Raw genomic sequence first — 12,660 nt, forward strand, 5'->3', positions numbered from 1 at the left:
CAATCCTGCCTAGAAGAAAGAATGTGCTATTAGGTATATTAAGGAACAGCTTCTTCTTATGATAAATGTAATGAATAGTGTATTGTATAGTTCTTTGATTTTTTTCAGTGACCGTAGAGGCTGGTACTGCAAGAGACATCTCCATCTGGCAGCTGGAAGATTATTTATTAGCCAGTCTTACCAGCATAGTACTGTACTGTTAAGTCTTCTGCAGGCAATGAATTTAAAGAAATACTTTTATTTACATGTTAAGTTATAGAATACTGATTCCAAAATGACTGGATTGTAAGGATCCTCTTCGCACACAGGTATCTACAGGAGGTGGGTTACACGGATACTATTCTAGATGTGAAATCTAAACGAGTACGAGCTCTCTTGGGCTTTTCAAGTGACGTCACGGACAGGGAAGATGACAGAAATCAGGACTCAGTTATAAATGGCACAGAGGCTGAAGTTAAAGAGACAGCAATGATTGGGTAAGTATTTTGTCTGGGTTACTAAATAATTTTGGTTTATGGGTGACACTTGTGATACTTGCAATTTTAGATACTGTTACAGGAATAATTTTTTATAAAGTTTAATTAAAAAATGGAAATTTCATTTGGTAGAAGATAACCTATAGGGATTAGAGTTATTTGTGATTATTATAATATTTTTTGTTTAAGATATTTTTATTTGCTTGAAATTTATAGATTTAATACAGATTTTAATATCTTGAAGCTCAGTCACTTACTATTAGAACTTCACAAAAGATCATCTTTCAAAGTTCAGTTCAAATCTGTAAAAATGAAATTTCATTCCTGGTGACCTAGAACTCCTATAAATTCCTCAAATTTTTTAGAAGTAAAACTTTTCTTAACCATGTTTGTGTATTTAATAATACTGTAACCCCTCTTTCTTTTGAAGATTATCTATTTTAAGTTTATGTTTTTAATTGATAGAATCAGTGTGAGAAATTCAATAGCTATTTGAAATATTTTGTTTTGCATTTTGGATCATATGTCATACAATTACATGTAATTTTGTTTAAAATGAACATGAACAGTTAAATAAGGAGATTCTTTATTGAAAAAAATGTTGGCATGATTCTTAAATAAAAAGCCAAAGATTCTATGAAAGTCTAAATATTATGTTACTTCATTTTAATGCATGTTAAAGCCATAAGAATGGTTTAAATTGAACTCTATACATTTTCTAGTAGGAACATCGTTTCTGTTAGTTGGAACGTTAAAATTATGGGATATGGGTAAAGGCTCAAAAATAGGACTTATGAGTTCTCTAAACAAATGTCATTGGAGCCTTCTTAAATGTATTCAGTAATAACTAAGACTACATTAACTTGTTTTTATAAATGTAAGATTAGATTGTTTCTTTGTGTAGATACAAACAATGCAGACCTTATTCCTGATTATAGTTTTACCTAAAGGATTATTGTAAGTCATTGTAAAGATGTTCAGAAAAGACCACTCTAATTGTCTTGTGTTTTGTCCTTGACCTGTGTTTTGAAACTGAAAAGGGTATTATTCTGAATCTGTCTGATTTATGTAGGGATAGAGAATAGGGTGGAAAAAACCCAAAAACAAAGCTCTCAACAGATTTGAAATTTGAGATGTATCTGTTTTGAAAATTTTGTCCGTAGTTGTGGTTAATTTTTTTTTTTTTTTTTTTTTTAAGAAAATGCCTTTATCTAAAACATTTCCTAATGAACTGGAGAGAAATCATTCTATTCTGGCTATTAGGAAATTATTTACTAGATTTATTTTGAGGGACTAAATTAAAATTGTATATGTTTGAAAAGTCACTCATTTTGAAAATGAATGGTTTATTCATTAACACGATCAAGTTTTGTAGTAATATTAGTTTGACTAATAAGTTATTTCATGTGCACTTTTACTTTTTTCAGCTCCTTAGCTGTTCAGCAGAAATGTAAGATTGCATCAGAGAAAATTGACCTACTAGTTATTTTTTTAGTTATAGAAATTTATATTGTTGGAGGAAGAGTTGCAGAGAGTAAAAGAATAGAGAAAAATAGAAAATATTTTTAAATGTTTAAAAAGAAAAATATTTTTAAAAAGAAATACATTAAGTTTGACTTAAGGATCAAAAGAATACTGAATCAGGAGGGGCCATTAGTCTGAATAGTTGATTGTAAAGTACTTTAAGAGTAACCACTTCCTATAGTGCTTTTCCAATTAAAATCCGTGGAAATGTAATGGATAAGAATCAGTGTCATTCATAACATGATTTGAGGGGTCATAGTTATAATATAGACAAGTTAATGCAGCATATCATGGATTAATTCTTATGTTAAGTTTAAAAAATGAACTGAGCAAGATGTACATGTTTTAAACCAGAAAATCCGAGTTAACAGATTCTGCCTCCGTGCTGGATAATTTCAAATTCCTTGAAAGTGCAGCTGCAGATTTCAGTGATGAAGATGAAGATGATGACATTGATGGAAGAGAAAAAAGCATCATTGATACTTCAACGGTGAGTTGGTTACTCAGATATTAATATTTTTAGGGATCATGATGTGTACTTTAAAAATAATCTGTGTTCTTCAACCTAAACTTTTAACTTTTTGTGTGTGTGTGTGAATTTGGGGATATTTAATCTAAGAGGTTTTAGTATTGAGTTAAAATTCAAGAATATTTTTAGGATGGCAGCTTTCTCTTAAAGGTCCTCACTCTTTGGGGCACCTGGCTGGCTCAGTTAGTAGTACATGTGACTCTTGATCTCAGGGTTGTGAGTTTGAGCCCCATGTTGGGTGGAGAGATTACTTAAAATATAAAAAAAAAATCTTGAAAGGTCCTTACTCTTTGACTTGTTAGCTCATTAAACATTTCAGTATTTCTGCAGAGCTGGTGAATGTGGTAAAAATGTGTGTGTTGTACCAATGAAGCGTTATTGGTGCTATAAGACAATAGAACTGACAGACCCATTATGGTGCCTGATGGCGACTGGCATCACCTCTAATTGATGAGGTTTTTGTGACTTTTGCCTGGGTTGCTTTGGTAGACAAATGTTAGAGACTCTCAGAACTCTTCCATTAGATTTCTTCAAACAGATTTAAAGTTATTCTGCAGTTTTGTTTAGATCTTCATAAATTTATTGACTTTCCCATGGTAGTTTCCTGGAATAAGAAGTGTCTCTTGCTTCTTCTCCCTTCTCTTCCCTTCTCCGTTCTGTCACCTTCAGCCCCTCTTGTTATTTTCCCTCTCTTCTTTTTTCCTCCCTTCTTTTTCCTCCTCCTCCTCTCTTCTCTCTCTTCTTCTTCCCATCCTTCTCCTCTTTTAAGTAATAGATGAGGTCATGCTTTGTTTAGAAAAATGTTTACATTTCCTCTTCCATGTGTATTTAAGAAGAGTAAGGTAGAAAGCAAGGTAGGGAAGCTGACTGGACCTAGAGTTGAAAGCCTTGGGGTTAAGTCCCATTTCTGTTACTAGTTACCTGTGCTTCTTATCCTTCAGGCTTAGTTTTATACTTTGTAAAACAGAGGTTATAATACCCATCTTATCCTCAGAGGATTTTGTGAGGAATAAATGAGATGTTGTATATGAAAATGATATATACGCTTTCTGTGTGTAACTCCTCTGTTCTTGATGCCGTTTGCTTCCATCAGAGACTCTCAAATTATTACTTCCAGATTCTTATTTCCCTGAGCCACTGTTCAGTAGCATTCTGCTGGTACAGGCTTGTCATGGGCATTATTTGAACTTCAAGTAGTCACCCCCAATTTTTCGTATGCAAATACGTAGTAATAGCATGTGTTTTAATTTCCTATATGAAAAGAAAATGCCTAAACTTGTATGATCCCTTTTCTCTGTCCTAGTCATTTGGAAATTTTCTACTGCCTTGTGATTTTTATGGGCTGATTGCATTGAGATCATATTTTCCCATCAAAATACTTTATTCGTAACTCAGTGGTAAATGATCGCTGATTATGATGCTTTACATTATTTGTTAGCCATTATATTGATTTAAATATTAAGAAAATCTGTAAGTTGATTATTCTAAGTATTAAGTATGGTCTTCCTAGAAATTCCTAACCATAAACTGGTTTCAAGAATTTTTAAGTAATCAAATTCATAAAGATCTCCTATCTTCCAGTTAGTGCAGATTGTAGCAATTCTGTGACCAAGCAGTGAAGGCACAGCTAATATAAAATACTTAACCCCATTTAAGCACTGGATTCAAAAATCCTTTTAGCTTTTCAGGAAAAAATATCTCTAAACAAATAATTTCTTTGTAAAGGTTTGCTAATTTTTAGGATACTGTACACTCATTTTCATGGCTGCAGGTTAATAGCCACATACCAAAAGGACTTTCAAAGTCTAACTCTGTGTAGCAATGAATAAGCATGACTTAGAAAACGTATCATGAAGCTATATAGAGAATGGCTGAAAATTATTCTATTAAAATGTTTCGTGAACAAACAGGTTTTTAAACTGTTATTTCTTTAATCAAAATCGTTTAATAGATTCAATTACGAAAATATAGGAACAAAGCCATTAGTAACTTTTATTTGTGTGTAGGCTATAAAATAGTATTGTGGTATCTTCAAAAAACTGCTGTGTTCTCTTATCTTGCTCTTTACCCTCTATTACAGTTTGATTGTTCTTTGAGTTACATTCTGGATCATTTCCTCCTCTTTCCTTCTTCTTCCTCATGATCAACCTCTTCATCTTATTTTTCTTTACCATCATGATCTTCATTCTTATCATAGTACCATTAGTTATGTGTAATAATGATCTTGAAATTATACATGTATATATAAAGTGATTATCTTTAAAATTTTGAAGGGTAACTTCACCAGCAAGATTTAGTCTTCACATTCAGATATTTAGGAAGAAAAGTAATGGGATTAAGAATCATTAACTGTTGTGTTAGTCACAGTCTTATCCCTATTTATGTTATATTTCTTCTAATGATTTGAAAAGGGACCTTCTATCCCTTTTTCTAATCTTTGTGGCACCCTGTACAACTCCTAACTTTTTTGTATCTGCCTTAATTTCTTAAGCTGATTTGTAAGCTCACTGAAGGTAAGAGTGGAGTGGAACCTTAGATGTAAGGAAAAGTAATACGTGCTTATTACAACAAACCCCACCCCTTCCCATTTACTAATCCTACTCTTTGTTGGTAACCATACTTTTCTTCTATGCCTAACCATTAAAAACACAGGAGTTTTGGGGTGCCTGGGTGGCTCATTTGGTTGAGCATCCGGCTTCAGCTCAGGTCATGATCTCGCAGTTCGTGAGTTCGAGCCCCTCGTCGGGCTCTGTGTTGACAGTGCAGAGCCTGAAGCCTGCTTCCGATTCTGTGTCTCCCTCTCTCTCTGCCCCTCCCCCGCTCACACTCTGTTTCTCTCTCTCTCAAAAATAAATAAACATTAAAAAAAAAAGTAAGAACAAAAAAAAAAAACCCCACAGGAGTTTTAATTTATTTAGGTTGGGGAGACTTGATAGACAGTGATCTGCAGGTTGCCGTATTTTCATTCATAAGGTTATGTGGAGGAGATGAAACCTAGAACAGATTAGGAGTTAATTTTGTGACTTAATACCATATTTAGTAATAATGTTGAAAATACATTCAGAATTTCTATGTAAGTCTGTGTTTTCTCTGCCCTTTTTGTCAAGCATCGAGAACAAGAATTCTCTATCTACAAGATGTTGGTGATGGCCTATCTAATTTATATCTGGTGTCCCATCAGGGTCAAGGAAAGAGAGGGATCAAGCCTCTAGGGTAAAAGAAGAGGGATTAGGCAGTGTGTTTGTGGAGCAATGAAGGTTAGCATCTTCTCTTGGCATAACTCTTGAGAGATACTTTTTGACCTTGGTCTGGCCGCCCAGGGAAAATTAGAACAAATTATTGGCATGTGGTTACAAAAGAATTCACCTTCAGCATGGGTTTTCTGTACCACAGTATGTCAAACTGGTCTTGCTTTTTTTGTTTGTTTAATAGATTCGTAGATGGGAGATTGGAATATGCTGTAAACATAAAAGTATGTCTTGATTTTAGGGAAATATTCTGAATAGTTAAACCAGTTATTCTAGCAGCATTAAAGAATCCTTGATTTCTCCTATTCAGTTTTTACACACACACACACACACACACACACACACACACACACCCAGGACAGTTAAGGCAGATAAGGTTTCATTCATTGCACCAGCTTTCTTCTTCTGATAGTGGCTTCCTGGAGTGCTGCACTGAGAAGGATTTTTGAGACTGTATCTGATCTTAGATGAAAAGCACTATGATTGGTAAGTGATACCAGGAATGAGCAGGAGAACAGGGTAATACAAGTCAGGTATTTGTTATCTCTTAGAGTCTGTTTCTAGACTCTAGTCTGTCCTATTGATGAGTCTGTTGAACCCTTAAAATTTTAAACCACTCACAATAACCCACTGATACAGTTTGATTAGCTCATGCTATTTCCATTTTGCATGAAATGAAGAAGCTGAGGTCTGGAGAAGTTGAGATACTGAGGCCATTGTAGCAAAAGAAACTGCAAACCAGTCATCCTAATTTCTTTGGGCTCTTAGTGGTGCAGGTGACTAAAAAGAAGATGATTCATAACGAGTATTGGCATATAGATCTCAAAAATTACCACTGCATGCCTTAAGCCTAAATTTTAATCCTTCAACTGGATTTGTGATTCCAGAGACATTCCTAAATAGATAGAATGAGACATAACAGCCCTTGCCAGATTTTCTAGTAAATCTAAGTTAAGTCACACTCTGAAAGATCAAGGTTTTAGAAAAAGTTTAAATATGTAGAGAGTTATTGGAGAAAACTGATGCCAGGTTGGAACAGTAGAAATAGTAATGGGAACCTTTTTTCCCCCTCTAACCGAACACTTTCTAAGTCTTAAGGCATGCATTTTGGGATTTTAGATTTTTAAGGGAATGATGTAGTAGAGTTAACCTTTATCATGGTTATATTCTGTAAAACCTTTGCACTGTTGTGTGACACGTTTCTCATTTTGGTTAGAATAGAATGTCTACACGTTACACAGGCTGCCTCCAAGAAATGTAAGAGATGGTTGTGGTTCTCCTAGTACTGTAGTATGTCAGGGACATTTTTCATCGACTATAACAATGTTTTCAATATCTGATTTCATTCGTTTATTTAAAACAGGCCATCATTGAACAAAGTTTAAATGGTTACTTTAAAATGTGTAATGTGTATCTTTTCAAAATGACCCCTGTTTTCCATTGATTTGGTTAGGTATTACAGCTATTTAACATAACAAAGATCTACTTTCTGAAGAAACCAATAGTTGGGTTTTCTCATTCGATGAGAAAGGGATACTGTTTTTCTTTATTTAAATTAATTCCAGGGGCACCTCGGCGGCTCAGTCGGTTAAGCGGCTGACTTCAGCTCAGGTCATGATCTCGCGGTCCGTGAGTTCAAGCCCCGCCTCGGGCTCTGTGCTGACAGCTCAGAGCCTGGAGCCTGTTTCAGATTCTGTGTCTCCCTCTCTCTGACCTTCCCCCGTTCATGCTCTGTTTCTCTCTGTCTCAAAAATAAATAAACGTTAACAAAAATAAAGAAAGAAATTCCATAATATATCCTAAAATTTTAATTTAGCATGTTTTTTCGTTAGATCGTTAGGAAAAAAGCATTGCCTGATAGCAGTGAAGATCGAGATACAAAAGAAGCCCTAAAGGAGTTTGACTTCTTGGTTACGTCAGAGGAAGGAGACAGTGAGTCTAGAAGTGCAGGCGATGGAACGGAATGGGGTAAGGAAGCATATGGATCCCACCAGAGACGTTAAGTAGAAGAAACCAGTATTTTACCAGCAGGGCAACATCTTGAAGAGCACTGTAAATTTCTCATAATGTTGAAATGTTGAACATCCTATGAACTTTTTACTATTGTCACCTTTTATCTGGTGTATATATCTGTGTGTGTGTGTGTGTGTGTGTGTGTGTGCATGTGTGTGTCTGTTTAAAGAAAGTTGTATTGGTTATCTTATTTTTTTTTTTAAATATAAACAATATCCATGAAAATAATTTGAATCCGTATACAGACTGTTCTGCGTTTTCTGCCTAGAGAGTAGAACTTGTAAATCTAGATTTTGTAGAAATTGTTGAGTATGAGAATGTAATAGAGGGTTTTAGAGACTCATCTCTGGCATCTTCTGTGCAAAAAGAAGTACAGATTTAAAAAATTGTAGTTACTCATTCTAGGCAGATTTCATCAGTTTGTACAAGGCATAGAAACCAATTGTATGGAAACCAATTTGACAATAAATTTCATATATTAAAAAAAAAAAGAATTTTGTTAGTTTCTGGCAAGTAATAGATTTCACCACACATCTTCTGTGAGCTTCCATTACTATTGTTGTGAGTCTAGTGAAGATAACAATAAGGTTTAACTTTTAATTAAAAAAAAAATGGAAGACACTCTAGGATCCAAAAGCTACCCAGTTTAATTTATTACTAAGAGCTGATTGATGAAATATTAACATTTTTTTTAATGTTTCTTTTGAGACAGAGGGAGACAGAGCCGGAGTGGGGGAGGGGCAGATAGAGAGGGAGACACAGAATCTGAAACAGGCTCCAGGCTCTGAGCTGTCAGCACAGAGCCTGATGCGGGGCTCAAACCCACGAACCGTGAGATCATGACCTGAGCCGAAGTCGGATGCCCAACCGACTGAGCCACCCAGGCGCCCCGAAATAGTAACATTTTAAATTGTTAGATCTTTCTGGAAAAATAGAGTATTTTTATTATTGATAGATTATAGTTAGAGCTATAAAAATGTTGAGAGTTTTAAAATTTATTGTGTTTAGTATATTCAGAGGCCCAATAAAGTTTTTAAAACTGTAGATTGAAATTTAAACTTGTTAAAAATAGATTCCTGTTTGTTCTGATTCATTTAGATTTATTCCAGTCATCCAACAAATATTGATAAAGTGCCTTCTATGTGCCAAGTCATTTGGTGAAGATCCTTACCCCTGTGGTCCATATAGTCTACTAAGGGAATATAACCAGTAAGCAATAAACATAAATGATAGAGCATGTCAGAAGGTGATAAATGTTATGGGAAATAGAAAAAGTAGAACAGAGTAAAGGAGATAGGGAGTGCTGGGCTCAGGGTGGCCTGGAGGAGACAGATTACAATTTAAAATTGTAATGGGGTAGGCCCCATTGAGGGGTAACATCTGGACAAAAGACTTGAAGTGGATTGATGGGTTGACAGTAAGATATCTAGGGGAGGAATATTCAGGAAAAAAAAAAAGCTACAGCAAATGCCCCAGGATAGCAGTAGCCCTCATATGCTTGAGGAATTCTGGAACACCAGAATGACTGACGCAGAGTGATTCTAAGGGGAATATGGTAACAAATGATCAAATCGTGTAGGGCCATAGACCACTGGTGAGATGGGGAACCACAGGGGAATTTGAGCAGAAGGGTGACATGGTCTGACTTTTAAAGCATCATTCTGGCTGCTGTATTGAGAAAGACTACCTATAGTAGCCATTGTTGGTAATAATCTTGATGTTAGGGGAAAGGAGGCAATTATTGTAGTAATTCTAGCAAGAGACAGAGTGATTAGAAAAGTAGTGTATGTGCTAAGTAGTCAGATTCTGGATGTGTTTGGAAGGTAGAAAAAACAGTATTTCCTGAAATATTTGATGTGAGGTGTGGAAGAAAGGGAGTTTTTTGGTCTGAGCAAATGGCAGGATGAAACATTGGATTTGGAAAAGGGGGGAATTTGATTTTATATGTTTAGTTGGAGATATCTTTTAGAATTTCTCGTGGAAATGTAGAGTGGGCAGTTGGATATGAGTCTTGAGTTCAAGCAAGAGTTCTGAGCTAACACATAATGTTATATAGCATATAAATTTATACTAAGTATAAAATATGTAACATATTTACTCCTTAAATTTTCTTCTCTTGAAATAGTGAAAATTAATGATTGAATTTCTTATCTGCTAGAAGCTCAGTTTCCTGTTTAAGAACTTATAGGCTAACAAATCACTTAAATTGCTTTAAATTTTGAATGAAGGTTGATTGATAAGTTTACAAAGTGCTGTTTATAAGGCCTGTAAAAAAAATGATTAGTTGATGAACACATGCCAAAAATATAAAATTTTTGAAATGAAAAGATCATTGAAGACTGTTTTGTATAATCTCTTAATAATAATCTTCTCTCATTACATAAATTAATAAGTGTTTTTTTTGTGAGTCAGTCATAACTGAATTCAGAAAATGGAATGAAAATGAGGGCTTCTCATTATAGAGTTGTGGGGCTTAATTTAATAAAAGTCACTCAAATCTTCTAGTGTTTTTTTCTGTTTCTTTCAAGAGAAATTTAATATTATTACCTAGGAAATTGAATTGTCGTTTCTTAGATATTACATTTTGTATGACTTATATATCTAAAGAATAAGCAATAACTTTAAAATTAGTGTTACATTGAAGAAAATGGTTGTTGTCATTCAGTGACACAACAGTGAATTGACTTATAGTGTTCAATATTTAATTTAAAAAGGCTATTTCATTTGTTTCACTCTATTTAGAAAAGGAAGACCAGTGTCTCATGCCTGAAGCCTGGAATGTGGACCAGGGAGTAATTACCAAACTCAAGGAACAATACAAAAAGGAGAGAAAGGGGAAAAAGGGGGTGAAGAGTAAGTGGAAAACATTGTATCTGTAAACGATAAATCTTTCCTTTTTTATATCCCCCAATTTTTTTCCCCAATGTTTTCCTAAAACCACTTACTCTTTTTCTTTTCTGCTCCTGGTCTCTTTCGTTTTCATCTGCTCTCAGGGGTTGAAATTAAGTGGTTAGTTATTTGATTGTGACCTTAAAAAAATAAAAACAACCATGCTTCTGATTATGGAATCATAATATATCCCAATAATAAATCTAGAGCCTTGTGAGAATATGGAACTATATATTCAAAACATAGTGATAATTTCATTTTTAAAGTATATGTGCTTAATTAATTACCACAATGATTTTTCACTGTTGACAGTTTTAAATCTCATCTAGTTTGACCCTCTGGCAATCCACCAAAATTACTGCAAATAATTTTAGACCTTGGAGACAGAAAGTTAATTTCTACCCCTGAATATTCTGTGTGTTCATAACACACAGTTCATTTGCTCTCACTACTATATGCTATACAGGGCAGAGAGTCAAATACACAACTTTTACAAGTATTTATTTTCTAATTTAAGAATTTTGGCCAATTTCATTTATAATAATATTGCCAATTAGCTTTTTTCTTTTTAATAAGATGTCTGCCATATAAAAACTGGAAGCTAAAATGAAATTGCTAGCCTTGTGAACCATATATAACCATATATATATATATATATATATATCATTATGCAAATTATTAGGTTTAGCAATAGATCTAATTAAGTATGTAAAGTAGAAACCTTGAAGAAGCTTTCAAGCATCCCTGAAAACCATCTAAAACACCTTTTTAGGACAGCAAAGCTAAACTACCTCCTGTGCTTCCACTCCCGTTGACCATATGCACATGGGTCTCCCTTTTATGGCAAAAGGAATTGCATCCTTTGAGATATTAAAGTAGTGTAAAGTGGGATTAAAATCCAGTTTAGTGAAACATGTATTTAAAAGTTGGAAAAAGCGTAGTTGTTATTGATAAACAATTCAAATCTTTATTTAAAATATGCTAGGAGTTACAAGTATTTAACTTGAATGGATTAAAAAGTCAGTGGCTATTTTTGATGTTATACTTGTACCAATGATTACATAACTAAGAGCTATTATTTGATGCCTTCTCAATATAAATTAAATTATAATGAGAAATATTAATATTAAAACATTAAGAGCATTTTGTACTTTTTATCCAAATGTATGGATAATAAATGTGATCTTAAACAGTAATGAGACATGATTTACTAGGGCTTTTCAGAGCCATGGCAAAACCAGTTACACTGAAATTTTAGTGCAAATGTCACAAATGAGAAAGGAGAATATTTTAATTTTCAGGTTGACATAAGTTGATATTTCTTTAAGTCATTATGCTACAATAATGTTTTGAAATGTAAAAAATCTCTCATTTGGAAGGGTATCCAGGATTTATGTAGAATCCACCTACTATTATACTGGTTATTCAGTTCTTGTCAAATATCAAGGCATTGCTATAGTTGGCATTTAGCACTTATGATCTAAAATGGCACCATTTGACTGGAACCGTATTCCTACTAATGGAAGCTATTGGCTTTCCTGAATCTGGAGATTATGATCAGCATGCAGGTATATAGCACATAGTTTTTTTTGTATGACAAAGAAAAATGACTACAGGGGGAGAAATTTTAATATCTTAGGGTAGAGGGACTGCAGGGTGAGGCTCCACACATTTTGTTTACCATCATCAGTTCACACTGTTTTCATAAAATGGTGATCTGGGAACAAGTGAAGACATGGTAAAAACAGAACTGAAGCAAAACTTTGACCTGGTATGAAGCAGAAATTTACAAACCCCCACAAATATTTTTTTTAATTGAACGTTTACTGTTGGAAAAATTTGATTCCTATTGATATGGCCCAGTAGAAATATTTCCAGTCAAATCGTGTACTCCAATCATACGGTCTTGAAATATATTTCTAGGTAGTAGTTAAAATTGCTTAAAAATAGTTGTATTCTTTGCTGGTATAGGAAAAAAAAC

At 34.1% G+C, this 12,660-nt stretch overlaps 1 protein-coding gene across 3 annotated transcripts in view; it reads left to right on the top strand.

The window, feature by feature from the left end:
* Positions 1 to 12,660, top strand: part of STRN (striatin) — a 98,921-nt gene that overhangs the window by 49,404 nt on the left and 36,857 nt on the right. For all 3 annotated transcript variants that reach the window (XM_049651884.1, XM_049651885.1, XM_049651886.1), the window contains 4 exons: positions 309 to 476; positions 2,355 to 2,490; positions 7,610 to 7,745; positions 10,533 to 10,643. In XM_049651884.1, the coding sequence (XP_049507841.1) occupies positions 309 to 476; positions 2,355 to 2,490; positions 7,610 to 7,745; positions 10,533 to 10,643 (551 nt within the window). The remainder of the gene's footprint in view (positions 1 to 308; positions 477 to 2,354; positions 2,491 to 7,609; positions 7,746 to 10,532; positions 10,644 to 12,660) is intronic.

Source organism: Panthera uncia (genome assembly GCF_023721935.1).
Source record: "Panthera uncia isolate 11264 chromosome A3 unlocalized genomic scaffold, Puncia_PCG_1.0 HiC_scaffold_12, whole genome shotgun sequence".
Classification (NCBI taxonomy): Eukaryota; Metazoa; Chordata; class Mammalia; order Carnivora; family Felidae; genus Panthera; species Panthera uncia.